Source organism: Pongo abelii, chromosome 20 (genome assembly GCF_028885655.2).
Source record: "Pongo abelii isolate AG06213 chromosome 20, NHGRI_mPonAbe1-v2.0_pri, whole genome shotgun sequence".
NCBI lineage: Eukaryota > Metazoa > Chordata > Mammalia > Primates > Hominidae > Pongo > Pongo abelii.
In genome coordinates, this window is record NC_072005.2 from 40,900,944 (window position 1) to 40,915,071 (window position 14,128).

The 14,128-nt window shown below is 48.3% G+C and overlaps 1 protein-coding gene across 2 annotated transcripts; it reads right to left on the minus strand.

Moving 5' to 3' along the window:
• Positions 1-5,818: 5,818 nt before the first annotated feature.
• On the minus strand, positions 5,819-10,385 carry KRTDAP (keratinocyte differentiation associated protein). 2 transcript variants are annotated; one of them, XM_002829065.3, is made up of 6 exons: positions 8,864-10,385; positions 7,294-7,332; positions 7,154-7,195; positions 6,933-6,977; positions 6,207-6,254; positions 5,819-5,961 (listed from the first exon to the last, which is right to left on the minus strand). In XM_002829065.3, exons 1-6 carry the CDS (start codon positions 8,948-8,950, stop codon positions 5,923-5,925), a joined length of 300 nt encoding a protein of 99 aa, XP_002829111.1. In that variant the 5' UTR covers positions 8,951-10,385; the 3' UTR covers positions 5,819-5,922. The 2 variants fall into 2 exon arrangements, with proteins under 2 accessions (XP_002829111.1, XP_054396115.1); XM_054540140.2 differs by lacking the exon at positions 8,864-10,385 and adding an exon at positions 7,461-7,775.
• Positions 10,386-14,128: the final 3,743 nt, after the last annotated feature.

A 14,128-nucleotide genomic window follows, 5' to 3' on the forward strand; every position in this document is an offset into this window, starting at 1 on the left:
TCGTTTTGTCACTTTTCCACAATTTTTTTTTTTTTTATTTTAGACAGAGTCTCACTCTGTCGCCCATGCTGGAGTACAGTGGTGCAATCTGGGCTCACTGCAACCTCTACCTCCCGGGTTCAAGGGATTTTCATGCCTCAGCTCCTGGGTAGTTGGGATTACAGGTGTGAACCACCATGCCTGGCTAATGTTTCTGTATTTTTAGTAGAGATGGGGTTTCACCATGTTGGCCAGGCTGGTCTCGAACTCCTGACCTCAAGTGATCCACTTTCCTCAGCCTCCCAAAGTGCTGGGATTACAGACATGAGCCACCATGCCCAGTTTACTTTTCCACGATTTATCACCCTTTGTTAAAACGGTATATGAGCCTCAAGCCTGGCCACTTCTTTAGGTTTTCACTTCTTTTCTGTGAAGCTCCTGGATGCATACATAATAAGCCTTTTCTCCTGCTAATCTATCTTTTGTTAACTTTTTTTTTTTAAGATGGAGTCTCACTCTGTCGCCTAGGCTGGAGTACAGTTGTGTGATCTCAGCTTACTGCTACCTCTGCCTCCCAGGTTCAAGCAATTCTCCTGTCTCAGCCTCCTGAGTAGCTGGGACTACAGGCATGCACCACCATGCCCAGCTAATTTTTGTATTTTCAGTAGAGATGGGGTTTCACCATGTTGGTCTGGCTGGTCTCGAACTCTTGACCTCAGGTGATCCACCTGCCTCGGCCTCCCAAAGTGCTAGGATTACAGGTGTGATTAGCATGCCACAGCCACTGAACCTGAGACAGTAGAAAAAAATGTTTTTTTCCTTCCCTACAGATGCTAGCCTATATTCATTATTTTATTAAATTTTGAAAAACGAAAATATTCTATTATTTCTTTTGCACTTATTAGCTTCAAATTCTTGTATAAAGAAAAATTGTGCCAGCTGGGCATGGTGGTGCATGCCTGTAATTTCAACACTTTGGGAGGCCAAGGCCAGAGGATCACTTGAGGTCAGGAGTTGAAGACCACCCTGGGCAACATAGCAAGACACCCATCCTACAAAAAATTTTAAAATGTACCAGGTGTGGTGACTTGTGCCTGTAGTTCCAACTACTCAGGAGGCTGAGGCAGGAGGATTGCCTGAGCCAGGGAGGTGAAGGCTGCCTCCAGCCAAGATCATGCCACTGCACTCCAGCCTGGGTGAAAGATCAAGACGCTGTCTCAAAAAAAAAAAAAAAAAAGAGAGAGAGAGAGAGAAACTCTTTACCCTGAAGTATATAGAAAGTAAGGATGAATCCTTGATTCATTTCCTTTATTTACCAGTTTTTTAAATGAGTTGATTCCCAGAAGCCTCCCAAAGTAATCACTTAGTTTGGCTTTGGTTTTTAGTCCCTTTATGTCCTGGCTGAGTATGACAGGGACTTTTTTTTTTTAAGTTCATTTATGAATGCCAAACTCAAAGTTACTTTCCCTAGTTTTCTTACCCTGGTGCAAAACTATCTCCTCCCTTCCGTCAGATTTAAACATATCGTTCTAAGGTATCTAGTGCCTTCTCCCTGTGTGCTTCCTTTATCGTATCAACTGGATCATAACTCCTCGAAGGCCTTCTGCATAGCACTCAACATCATGCCTAAGGCCGTGCTTCTCAAACGTTATTCCACATGTGAATCATCCAGGGGCAGGGGTCTTGTTAAAATTCTGATGCATTAGCTCTGGGTGAGCAGAGCTTCTGTATTTCTAGCAAGCAAGCACCAAGTGATGCTGATGCCGCTGGCTCAAGGACCACACTCTGAGTAGCAAAAGGGTGTGGTAAATGTGAGAAATCAGTTTCATTCACTCAGTTAAGAGGCACCTACTCTGGGTCAGTGCATGGACTAGGCCCTACCCCTTTACAATGCAAAGCATTTTTTTGGTGTTTGTTTGCTTTACTAGAAAGTTTTTATTTTAATTTATTCTTTTGAATATGTAATTTGCACATGGTAAAACATTTTTGTTCATAAAATCCAAAAGGGTACACAGTGAAAGTATCTTACTTTCCAAAAGTGATCACTGTTACTTCTCAAGTTTTATTCCAGATAATAGCAGATAATATGCAGATAATAGCATATATATTTGTACCATATCTTTATTTTAACCATATCTTTATTAAAGCATAATGATCTGCCACTTTCTTTTTTTCATTTTACTCTATCTTGGAGATTGTTTCATAGCTCAGTGTATATCTCTACATCCTGTTGAACAGATGGTATGGTATCCATACAAGATGCGTTTGTCGGCCAGGCATGGTGGTTCACACCTGTAATCCCTGCGCTTTGGGAGGCCAATGCAGGCGGATCACCTGAGGTCAGGAGTTCAAGACCAGCCTGGCCGACGTGGCAAAACCCCATCTCTACTAAAAATACAAAAATTAGCCGGACATGGTGGAGGGTGCCCATGTAGAAGATGTAATCCCATCTTCTCAGGAGGCTGAGGCAGGAGAATCGTTTGAACCTGGGAGGCAGAGGTTCCAGTGAGCCGAGATTGCACCACTGCACTCCAGCCTGAGCAACAGAGTGAAACTCCATCTAAAAAAAAAAAAATGCATCTGTTGATGTTTTTATAAAGTATAAAATGAAGAATGACTACTTCTTGCCTTTTATTAAATAAAGGTTATTTAATAAGATTTGCTTATGCAGATTCAAGTCTCCAGTGCTATTTCCTCTACCTAATGGGAAATGTACAGGTCATCCCCAGGGAGAACAGGTGCTGTGTCTTCCATTCTTTGAATCCTCTGAATGGCCTGACCCATGTTTGTGCATTTTGTCAATTTCACATGATCTAGCATACATCTATCACTCTTGTGCACAGCTTGTCTACACTTCACTTTGTCTTTTTCTTTTTGGTTCAGATTGCAGTCTCTCTAGACTCCAGTTGTTTCTTGACTGTGTATTCTGTCAGCACTTGCAAATTGATCTGGTGTTCTCTGGCTTTAATAATATGTTATTGTGAAATACAACATGCACAGGTGTGTATAAAATGTATGTATTTAAAGAAGAAATGAAACATTATATAGAAGTGGCTTCTGTCACCCCCCCCACCTTTATCTCCTATGTGCCACTCTCCTATCACATGGGATCTCTCCATCTAAGGGGCAACTACTATCCTGATTCTGGGTTAATCTTAAGTTCTCTGACGTTCCTTTTTGAAGTGGTTCTCAGGCTTTAGTGAATCAGACTTGCTTAGAGGGCTTGTTAAAACACAGATTGCTGGGCCCCACCCCTGGTTTCACATTTAGTAGATCTGAAGTGGGGCCCAAGAATTTGCATTTCTTTTCAGTTCCCAGGGGATCCTGGTGCTGCCAGCCTGGGGACCACACTTTGAGAACTACCGCCTTATCTCAGAGATACTCTTAACTTGTGTATTGTGACTCCTAGTCCCCTGGGGATGCTTTACTCCTCCCCTAAAACCTAGTCACTCGATGGGTGTCCCTTAAACACCTCCCCTCTTCTTCCCGTACTCCATTTCCTATCACCTAGTTTGTGAGTGCACGATCTTCACTAAGTATTTGAACTGATTGTGACATTTCACCAGTGTCCATAGTTTTCTTCTCTGTTGGTCCTCCCATTTATAGCTTTCCTTTCCTTTGTGTGTATTGGAAGGAAGAGCATAAGCAACATTTTTTTTTTTTTTGACAGAGTCTTGCTCTCTCACCGAGGCTGGAGTGTAGTGGTGCAATTTTGGCTCACTGCAACCTCCGCCTCCCGAATTCAAGCGATTCTCGTGCCTCAGCCTCCTGAGTAGCTGGGATTACAGACATGCACCACCACACCCGGCTCATTTTTGTATTTTTAGTAGAGATGGGGTTTCACCATGTTGGCTAGGCTGGTCTCGAACTCCTGACCTCATGTGATCCGCCCACCTAATTTTGTGTTTTTAGTAGAGATGGGGTTTTTCCATGTTGCCCAGGCTGGTCTCGAACTCCTGACCTCAAGTGATACACCCACCTCAGCCTCCCAAAGTGCTGGAATTACAGGTGTGAGCCACAGTGCCCGACCAGGAACATTTACATGTCTTATTCACCTGGTCTGTAAGCACCTTGAAAGTAGGAACCAAGTTTAATTTCCCTTGTAGTCCACTTCCTCAATTAAACTGCAGTTGATGGTGTACAAACGCAGTTGCTTATAAAGGCCAAAGGCAATGTAAACAAGTGAAGCTTGCCAAGTAGAAACTTCCCTGGAAGCCATGTCCTGTGTAAAGAGGGCAGCTGCGACTTGGCTTTAAGCCAGTTGCAGGTCCGCTGTTCTCTAATCTTCCCAGTTTTCAAGAGAAACCAGAAATAATTCCAATTAGTTTAGTATTTTAAGTACACAAATTGGATCAGAGAAAATACATCTACAGGAAGCAAAACTAAATCCATTTCACATTTCAAGATCTTTGCAGTGGATGGATGGAGGGATGGGTGGGTGGATGGATGGATGAGTGGGTGGGTGGGTGGGAGGGTGGATGGAGGGATGGGTGGATGGGTGGGTGGGTTGGTGGGTGTATGGGTGGATGGATGGATGGATGCGTGAGTGAATGAGTGAATCTGTATCATTGTGGCAGCTCTCTGGTTGAAACTGGGGGAGTAGAGATACACTATCTACCATATGCCTGGCCGTGTGCAAGGGGCTTTACATACTTATCTCATTTGACCTTCATAACAACACAACAGAGTGGTTATCATTCTTATTTATTTCCATACTCATTTCATGGATAAAAAAACAGAGGCTTAGGAAGACTCAAGGTCACAGTGCTAGTTTTCTTTATTTAGAGCCTACCTAATTCAAAAAAAAAAAAAGGATTTCAGATGGGCTCATGTAATTTAAGCTGGGTCCTGAATTTTGGATTTCAGATAGCTGTTACACAAAATCGCCACTACAAAGGGAATCAAGTTTTCAGAAGGTAGGTAGGGGGAGAATGCCAACAGGTCAGGGAGTAGGTTTGATTTGTGAAAGGAAAATAAAAACTTGGGACCCCAATTCACGCTGTCGAAAAGAAAAAAATAAGCTGAAAGCTGAGACATGCCAGAAGCTGCCTTTCCTTTTGTTCCTAAACAGATAGCTACAGGTAAAAGGTTAACTATCTCAACAGATAGCTATTCTATGTTCACCATATCTTATGTAAAGTGCTGGATTTACTGAGCATGAGACAAATATATAATGGACTATTCCCCTACCTGCCCCTTTTCTCTTATAACATGTGGATTCAGTAATGTGACCATGGACTCCCTCTTTCCCCGCTTTTCCCCTTTAAATACTGAAGCTCTCAAAATCATCTTTGGAGAAAGGCACAGACCACAGACTGTTCCTCTGATTCTGTATTTTTTCTCCTGGGCATTGTCCTTAACCTTGGCAAAATAAACTTCTAAATTGATTGAGACCTGTCTCAGATACTTTTTGGGTTACAAATTGGCAACCCATGAATGGCCTCTGAGTGGAGGTGGCCCTGACCTCTGACAAATCTATCGGTGCTTGGTACTGGTTTGAGCTGTCTTTATTGCTCAAACCAACAGGACAGTTTTCTGGGTCCAGGAGCTCCCCCTTAAGAGAATGAGACCTGTCTCAGATACTTTTTGGTTTAGAGATTTCTTGAGCATCTTACTAAGCAAGTCATAGCTTCATGCTCCTCAAGGATCCCAGCCAACACTAAGGAGCTAAGACACAAGGGGGTCTCTTGCCATCTTGGTGTGTCCTTTCTATTTCCTCCTGTCTCCCTACTTGATCTCCTCTTGGAAGTCAAGATTTCTACCTATCCGCCTTGGGGCTCATTCCATCTTAATTCCTTTGTAAAGCCCAGTAGGAGGACAGAGACACAGATACAGGAGCTGTTGGATGGAAAATGTTTTATTGGAGTTCCTGAGCCAGGAAAGAGTTATGGTAGGTTGAAAATCAGCGCTCATGCTAGCCCCCTCTTCCAGTGGAGGTCGTGGTCACTGGGCATCAGGAGTTGCGCTCCTCAGTCCTTTCAGCTAGAGGGAGAGGGGTCAGGGTTAGATGGGGAACCCCTGGGTGCCCAGTATAAGATGGCACTGATGGAAAGGAATTTTTGCCTCGGTGTGAGTTCCCATTCTCCTCTATATGTAGTAGCTAAGATCTCCCTTCAGTTTGGTGAGAAGGCTGATCCTCCTTTCCCTGACCCCACTCTCTCTCCCATATCCTCTGCTTCTTCCCTTACCCCCAAGCTCCATATCCTCCTAATGCCCACACCTCTTACCTTAGGAAAGGCATCCCAGTTGAGGAAAGGAAGTTTCCTTTTGATAGACTAAAAGAAAGAAAGAAAGAGAGTGATGTGTTGCAGGTCAGCCGGGCATGGATCGGTAAGCATTCCTTAATGAACTCCCACAGTAACCATAGTAACAATAATGTCATTGTTTTGTCATTACTTTATCAAGAGCTAATACTTCCTGAGGACTTAGTCTGTGTCTGCCTTGCACGGGCTGCTCTACAAGCATGATTTCAGTGGGTTTTTACAGCAACCTTTTGTGGTGGGAATTGTCATCATCCTCACATCACAGAGGACGCAGAGGCCCAGGGAGCTAAAGGCGTTCGCATGAGGCCATGTGAGAAGTCAGTGCAGAGTCAGGAGACACGGACCCCAGCTCTGTCGCTGACTTTGCCATCTAAGTGCGGGTGGGCCTCAGTTTTTCCATAGAGGATGAGGGGATTCAAATAAAATCTTGACCGATTAGGCTCTTCCTCTTCTGCAATCGTCCTTGGGGCCCTGCTCCTCCGCCGCCACCTTAGGAAAACACGGATAGCCGGGCCTGGCGCCGGGGAAAGCTTTCTTCCGTTGACAGCCCATTGGGCAGCATCCAGGCAGGGCAGTCACTCCCTCCCAGACATCAGGAACCAACCCATACATTTAAAGCCAAAATGTGTGGCCACTACCCTGGGATGACTGCAGACAACCGAGGAGGGCAAGGGGCGCCCGAGCACTCACCTCAAAGAGGGCGTGCCAGTTCAGGAACTCATCAGCCTTAAAAGCCTGAGGAGGAAGACAGACAGCAGAAGCAGGTCAGCTCCAGGGGAGGCCAGAGCTTAGCTCCCAGCCCTCTGGAGAAGGTGAAGGAACCGTGGCAGCTTTGCAAGCTCTCTACCGAGGCGTTTATCCCCTCTGTAATGAGGGTATTCGTGGGGGTAGCACCAGAGAAGCGTACTCACAGATCGCAATTTGTCGATGTTCAGGAACGGGGTGTTAAAGGCCTAGGCAGAAACGCAAGGTGTTAGGAAAGTTGCTAAGAAGCAAAAAGAGAGAGAGGACAGACTCATGGCCGGAGGGCCGGGGAAAACAGACGGCTTACCTCGGGTCGTGAGGCATAATTCTCAATGGTGCTTTCTTCCTGGAAAAGGAGAGGGAGAAAAGGAGGCAGGTGGTCACGTGATGCCAGGGCCCTTGCCCACATCCCTGTCTGCCAGCTCTGCCTTCATCCACAGCCCAGTCCCCGAAAGAACGCAACCCGTTCCCCACCATGGTCTCCGTTCCAGTCGCGCACATGGTTGGCGGATGTGCAGGGTGAGGAGGGGGAATTGGAGAATGGTACATGTAAGCAGTGTCACCATGGGCGGCAGGCAGAAAGCCTGGAGCCGAGCATTCCTCTCCGGAAAAGCTAGCTAGTGCTGTCCTGCAGTTGACTTAAGTCTAAGAGGTGGGGTGTTCTGGAGACACCCACGCTCAGTCCATATAGCTGGATGGGAAAGATTTGCGTGCAGGTGGGAGCCCAGCTGCTGAGGTGACCCGCCTGCCTCTCACTGATCGAGGTTGCTTTGCTTTGTGGCTTTATTGCCACCACTGTTGGAGGCTCCATTATCCCCCTCCATGGGGACCCCACCCCAGGCCTCAGTGGGTCCCATCGTGTCCTGCCCATGACAGAGCCCAACACAGAGCCCGCAGGCTGGATCCAGATGCTTAGATCTCATAAAAAATTTGGCTCTTTTGTTTTTTGGTTTGAATTAGACATTTTGAATTAGTAAGAATTCATAAATTCATCCAGATTTCTAGTTTCCCCTGAAAAATTTAAAACTCTAGACACATCTTCCCACTCCATGTTGTCAGGTGAGGTGAAAGCTGCCCTTTCAGACTGGGAAAGTTGACCCCACTTCACCTGAGGCCCCTACAGCCCCCCAGCTCAGTGACACCACTGGCTCGGTCCTCAGTGGCTGAGCCTGTGCCCCTGTCTTAGACTTTTAAATCCGGAGTAGGCATCAGGATTCCTCTCTGGCTGAGGACTGGATGGTAAAGATTCTCACTGTGGCCTGTGCTCCAGAGACAGCAGGGAGCCACCCGTCACCTGGGCACCGCTCCCAGGGGCACAAATGAAGCAAAGAGGAGCTAAGCAGGGGTGTCTCCAGAACACCCCAGCCCCACTCCTCTTCGAGTGAAGTCAGAACTAGCTGCAGGTTGAACTAGCTAGTTTTTTGCTTTGCTCCACCCTCTCCGACTGCTGCCCATGTGGACGCAGGCCTGGGTTTGGAGCTGCTCTGCCTCACATTGCCTCTCTCCAGTTCCCCCTCTTCCCCTGCACGTCCCCAGGCATGTGTGCAGCTGGAACGGAATGGGTGAACACTCTGAGAGCCCATGGTGGAGATCGTCTGAACCCAGACCACCCACTCAGTCCTGTCTCCTCCCAGGGTTCAGTACATGAGCCTCCCCAATACACTTCACCATCTCTTCCAGAAAGAGGAGCATCTCCGTCCCAAATGTCTCGCCAGGCATGCTCTGTTCCCTCCTCCCTTCCTCAGAGCCCCAGTTTCTTCAGCCCCCATCAGAATCCAAAACTAAGAGCCACTTATCCAGGAATGGACAGGAGGCAGAGAGATGGAGGGGTAGGTGGGTAACATGTATAAGAATAAAAATGCAGGTGACGTGCTCACCTCAGGACCACCCAGGGTGGCTCCCTGGGCAGAGTGGAGCACCAGGAGGGAGAGGAGCACCACGGCAGGAAGGACCGGGATCTTCATGGTGTCAAGTTTGGGGTGCTCTGAGGCAGGGCCTCAGTGCTTGCTCTTTATATTGCCAAGGAGGCAGATGAGCACAGAAATGGGGTCCCCACCCCACTGACTCACCCCCAGATCCTGTCGCCCACCCCTGGGGCTCTGGGAGGGGGAAGCATGGACTATTCCTCATTTGCCTCAGATTTCTCAATTCGCATTCTGCCCCAGGCACGTGGAAGGTAAGACTGCAATGGGTCTCTTCATGCAGATGGGGCTGGGACAGAGACAGGTTAGACCTGTCCCTCCGAGGGATTGGCAGTGGTACCCAAGCAACCTCTCCTATTGTCTTTATCTCTTTTCGTTATATCCCTCATTCCTCTCTTAGAATTCAGGCTTTTTTTTTCTTTGTATTTTTTTTGACAGGCTCTCACTCATTGCCCAGACTGGAGTGCAGTGGTGTGATCACGGCTCACTGCAGCCTTGACCTCCCAGGCTCAAGCAATCCTCCCACCTCAGTCTCCCTAGTAGCTGGGACTAGAAGCGCGCATCACCTCACCTAGCTAATTTTTTTATTTTCTTGTAGAGATGTTGGAGCTTTTTTTTTTATTATTTTCTTGTAGCGATGAAGATGTCTCGCCATGTTGCCCAAGCTGGCCTCAAACTCCTGGACTCAAGTGGTCCGCCTGCCTTGACCTCCCAAAGTGCTGGGATTATAGGTGTGAGCCTGCGCTCCACGCTAATTCAGGCCTTTTTTTCCACCCTACCAAAATCTATGTAAACTCTTTAGCTTGGCGTTGAAGGCGGTCCATGCTCTGAACTCAACCCACCTTTATAACTTCTTCCTTTACTAGCTTTGTACATACCTCACATTCTGGTCAAATTGGACTCTTTACCATCTATATCCTTCTTTTTCCCTCTTCAAAGCATCCGGCCGTGCTGTTCCTTATTCCTAACATGGCCTTCTCTCATCGCCAGTTCTCAGAACCCAACACTCATCTTGGATGAAGCTTCCCAGATTTTTCCTGCAATGCCCAGTCCCTCTCTCCACACCTTTCCTTTCACAGAATTCCCATATTCATTCGTTTGTATGTCTCTGGCATTGTATCTAAGTAAGTCATGTTCTCGCCTTGTTTCCCTTTTGGAATATCAAGTTCCTTGAGGTCAGGAGCTGTATCTTGATCAGCTTTACATCCCCCTAGAACCATGGCTCACACAGAACCCAGGTGGAGTCGGCACTGGTCAGATATGATATGTTAGACTTAGTATTCAGGCATCTTTCTGCCACAGTGTACATTTTCCTTCCATCGGGCTGAACCCTTCCATTTTCCAACTGCCCATCTTTTACTCTTGGGTCTTCAGAGAAATGACTGTCTTGAGCTAAGACGACAAGGAACAGGGAAACAAAAAACAGGTCTTAGGGTGCCCAGTTGGAGATGCGATCCAGGTACCCTGAACTTGGAGTGCCCACTCCATGTCATTGCCCTAACCCACCTCACCCCACCCCCAGTTTGGAAGTTGGATCACCTCACTGTGACACAATGTCCTAGTCAAGCAGCCTTCTCCACAGTGAGGTTCAGGTGGCCAAACCGGCTCCTGCAGTAACAGGGAGGGGCTGGGACATGGACCGGAGCTGTCAGGGCAAAGCAAGACCTTATCAACACAACCTGATGCAATGCACGGTGGCGGTGGCCCTGGGTGGGAGGGCTGGACGGCATCCATGGACAACCTTTATGAACCCCAGAAGCTGCGCACCTCGGCTCCATCCTCACGCTGCCCCCACACCCCAATCCCAGACATCCTCTTCAGCCTCCTCTGACTTTATAATGGCAGCTTCCCCTTTGCAGAGCTACCTGAGGAAACACTGCTTAGAGAGCACTCCCTTAGCCCAGATGGCCACACAGTAGTGGATGTCACAGAGTTGGTGCTCCTGGAGGGGACGAGTTAGAGAATGACTGAGGTGGGTGGAGCACCTCCCAAAAGGTTTTCTGGAGGACACAAGTTCTGTGTAATGAATCCTTGCTAATTAACGAACAGTGACTGAAAAAGCTCATTAGCCACCATTCCATCCACATAGGGTCAACTCCAGGGAGTGAAGAATCAGACAAAAGAGAACTGATGTTGTATAATCAGCTACGATTTGACAGGCGGGTGAGGGGACCCAGCACCAGTTTTGGCCTGGGTGATCTAGAGCATCGGTCAATCCAACGCCGTCTTCTGTTTGGCTGTAGAGTCTAATCTGTGATTTTCCTTTGACAATAAATTGCCCTCCCTATGTTTTCCTCTCCACCTAATTGTATTGATAACAATGTTAGCTGAGTTACTGAGGCTTACTATATGGCAGACCTTGTACTAAGTGCTCCAAATACGTGATCTCATTGAAATGTCCCAGTGATTCTGACACAGGTGGGTACTATAATTACTCACATTCTATAGGCGGGGGAACCACAGCATATAGAGGTTAAATAACTCACCCCAGGTCCTGTCACAGTCAGAATGTGACAGGACCAGCATTAGAACGCTGGGCTTCCAGAGCCTGAACCTATATTGCTCCTCTCTGTGCTGGACAGGCTATGTTACAGCACATGTAACACCCTGTGTGAATTAGACCCATGTCCTGAGAGTGGGGGGCAGACTGCATCGAACCCCCACAGGTCCCCTTTACAGTGTCCTTTGTGTTGCATAGCCTGCACCATCAGAGGTGGCAGCCCCAAGCATAGGTGCATTCATTTAAATGAATCAAACTACACACTCTTGACAAAATGAAAACAAAGAACTGTTAGTGGCATCAGCCCCCGAATGAACCTGTGATTGCCTCAGTTTCCAGATGCCTCCAGTAGTATAATCATCTTGCCACACCAACTATGTGTTTACAGATAGGGTTCCAGTTCTGGCTCTAGTGTTCAACATTCTGGTGTTTAAAAATAGGTACTTTTTGTATCATGCCTCTAAACACAGGCCAACTACTTTGTGTGCTCAACCAAAGAAATTCTGTTCCTATGCTGAAAAGAAAGCTGTCTGTGTTGGACTCGTGATTTGTTTCCACTTGGCACCTTCCTGGCCCCTTCTGAGGGTAGTTTTTTGGGGTTTTGTTTGTGTGTTTGTTGTTTTTTGTTTTTGAGACGGAGTCTTGCTCTGTTGCCCAGGCTGGAGTGCAGTGGTATGATCTCGGCTCACTGCAACCTCCGCCTCCCAGGAGGAGTGATTCTCCTGTCTCAGTCTCCCGAGTAGCTGGGATTACAGGCGTGCGCCACCACACCCAGCTAATTTTTGTATTTTTAGCAGAGACGGGGTTTCACCATGTTGGCCAGGATGGTCTCAAATTCCTGACCTCAAGTGATCCTCCCACCTCGGCCTCCCAAAGTGCTGGGATCACAGGAGTGAGCCACGGCGCCCAGCTAGTTCCATCTTGACGTGATTTTTGCTGTAAGTGCCAGCTTTAGAAGCCAGTGTCTCTCTCCAAACTCCTCCCTCTTCCTCCATCTACGCTGCCTCAGTAGTTTGTGTTCCCTGAGTTGGGTTGGGCAGATGGGGAAAGAGAGGGACAGGGGGTTCTCCCTGGGAGAGGGTCCCAGCAGTTCAGGTGATGGGCGGCAGGAAAATCTGCCCGATATGCAGCTCAGCTTTGGATGAATCACAGAGGGTTAATGGAGTCAGGCAGCCGCAGAGACTGGCTCTGCAACATCACATCTCCAGGTCGGCTTGACTTCCTAGCTCCCTCACTGAGAATACCAGTAAACCTCTGTTTTCCCACAGGCCTGCCCCCACCCTACCCCAAATCTGCCAGAACTTGAGTGTGGGTAGGAGGTGAGGCCCAGCCTGGATTGCCCCATTGTGAGACACACCTAGGGCCTGGCAGCCAGCCTCCTGGGTCTAGAGAGGGAGTGGGGATTCCAAGAGATAGACACTGGGTTTTCGGGGCCTTGGCGAACACTAGGTGGGAAGCCGGGAATCCTGGGAGAGAGAGGCGACTGGGATGTGGAGTATTAGGGGGCAGAACTCAGGGCATCCCTGTCCCATCCCTTCCTCCCTCCGTCGGTGTTGTCACACCCAAGAAAACAGCCTCATCCACCAGCAGGTCTGGTTTCTTCCTTTGCTGCCCACCCTATGTGCCCTGTGCTTAAACCTCTCCCGAGAAGTCTTCCTGGATTGGTCCCACTTAATTCCAATCCCTCTCTCCATTGGCTAATTTGTAAATATTTATTTGGCTCTTGGTGCTGGGGGCTGTAGATGGACAAAAGACCTGCCCTATGGATCCCATGTCCTAGCGAAGGAGACATAATAATGTAACAAAAAATAGATACGCAAATAAGATGACTTCAGAGAAGGACAGGTGCTGCGAAGAAAACGGGGCCATATGATGCTGACAGGGTTTCCTTGGTCGATGGCCTGAGGGCTGAGTGCGGTGGCTCGCACCTGTAGTCCCAGCACTTTAGGAGGCTGAGGCAGGAGGATCACTCGAGCCCAGGAGTTCCAGACCAGCCTGGGCAACATGGCAAGACCCCGTCTCTATTAAAATACAAATTTTAAAAGGTGGCCCAGGGAGGGACATTTGAAATTAGTCCTAAAAGCAGATGAAGCTCTGGCTTTCTGAAGACCTTGGTAACAGCCGCCCATGTTCCCTGATGGCCTGTGCCAGTAGGCCCAGAGGCATGTTAGAGAGGGAGGCCAGACCCATCGCATAGAGCCGTGGTGAGGAATGGGGATTTTATTCCAGGGCTAATGAGAAGCTGGTGGTAGGTTCCGAGCAGGGGCTCCTTCTTCGGCGTTGTGGAAGAATGGGATCTAAAGAATAAGATAGAAGTTGGGGCTTCAGGAGGTCACTGGAGGAGCCCTGAAAGGAGAAAGGGGTACCCACCCTTCATTGGAGGGCCCCTTATGCCAGGGGACCTTAGCCTGCCTCGGGTGTCTCTCTAAGCTTTCAAGAGCCGCTTTCAGCTCTTTGGGCCAAGAACATCTCACGAGCCAAGAACCGTGTTGCTCATCTCCGCGTCTCCCCCAGTGCCTCAGTGACTGGGCTGAGGAGACCTCAGCTCCCCGCGGGTTTCCACCCCCACCCACGCTCCGGGAAGCTCCCTGTGCAGCGAGGACGGAGCGTCCTCCCTGGGAGGGCCCCGCACTCTCCCCCCTGTGGCCTCTAGGAGGTACTGCAAGGCCCTCCTACGGCGTTGAACTCCGGAGGACAAGTACAAACCAGCATCAGGATTT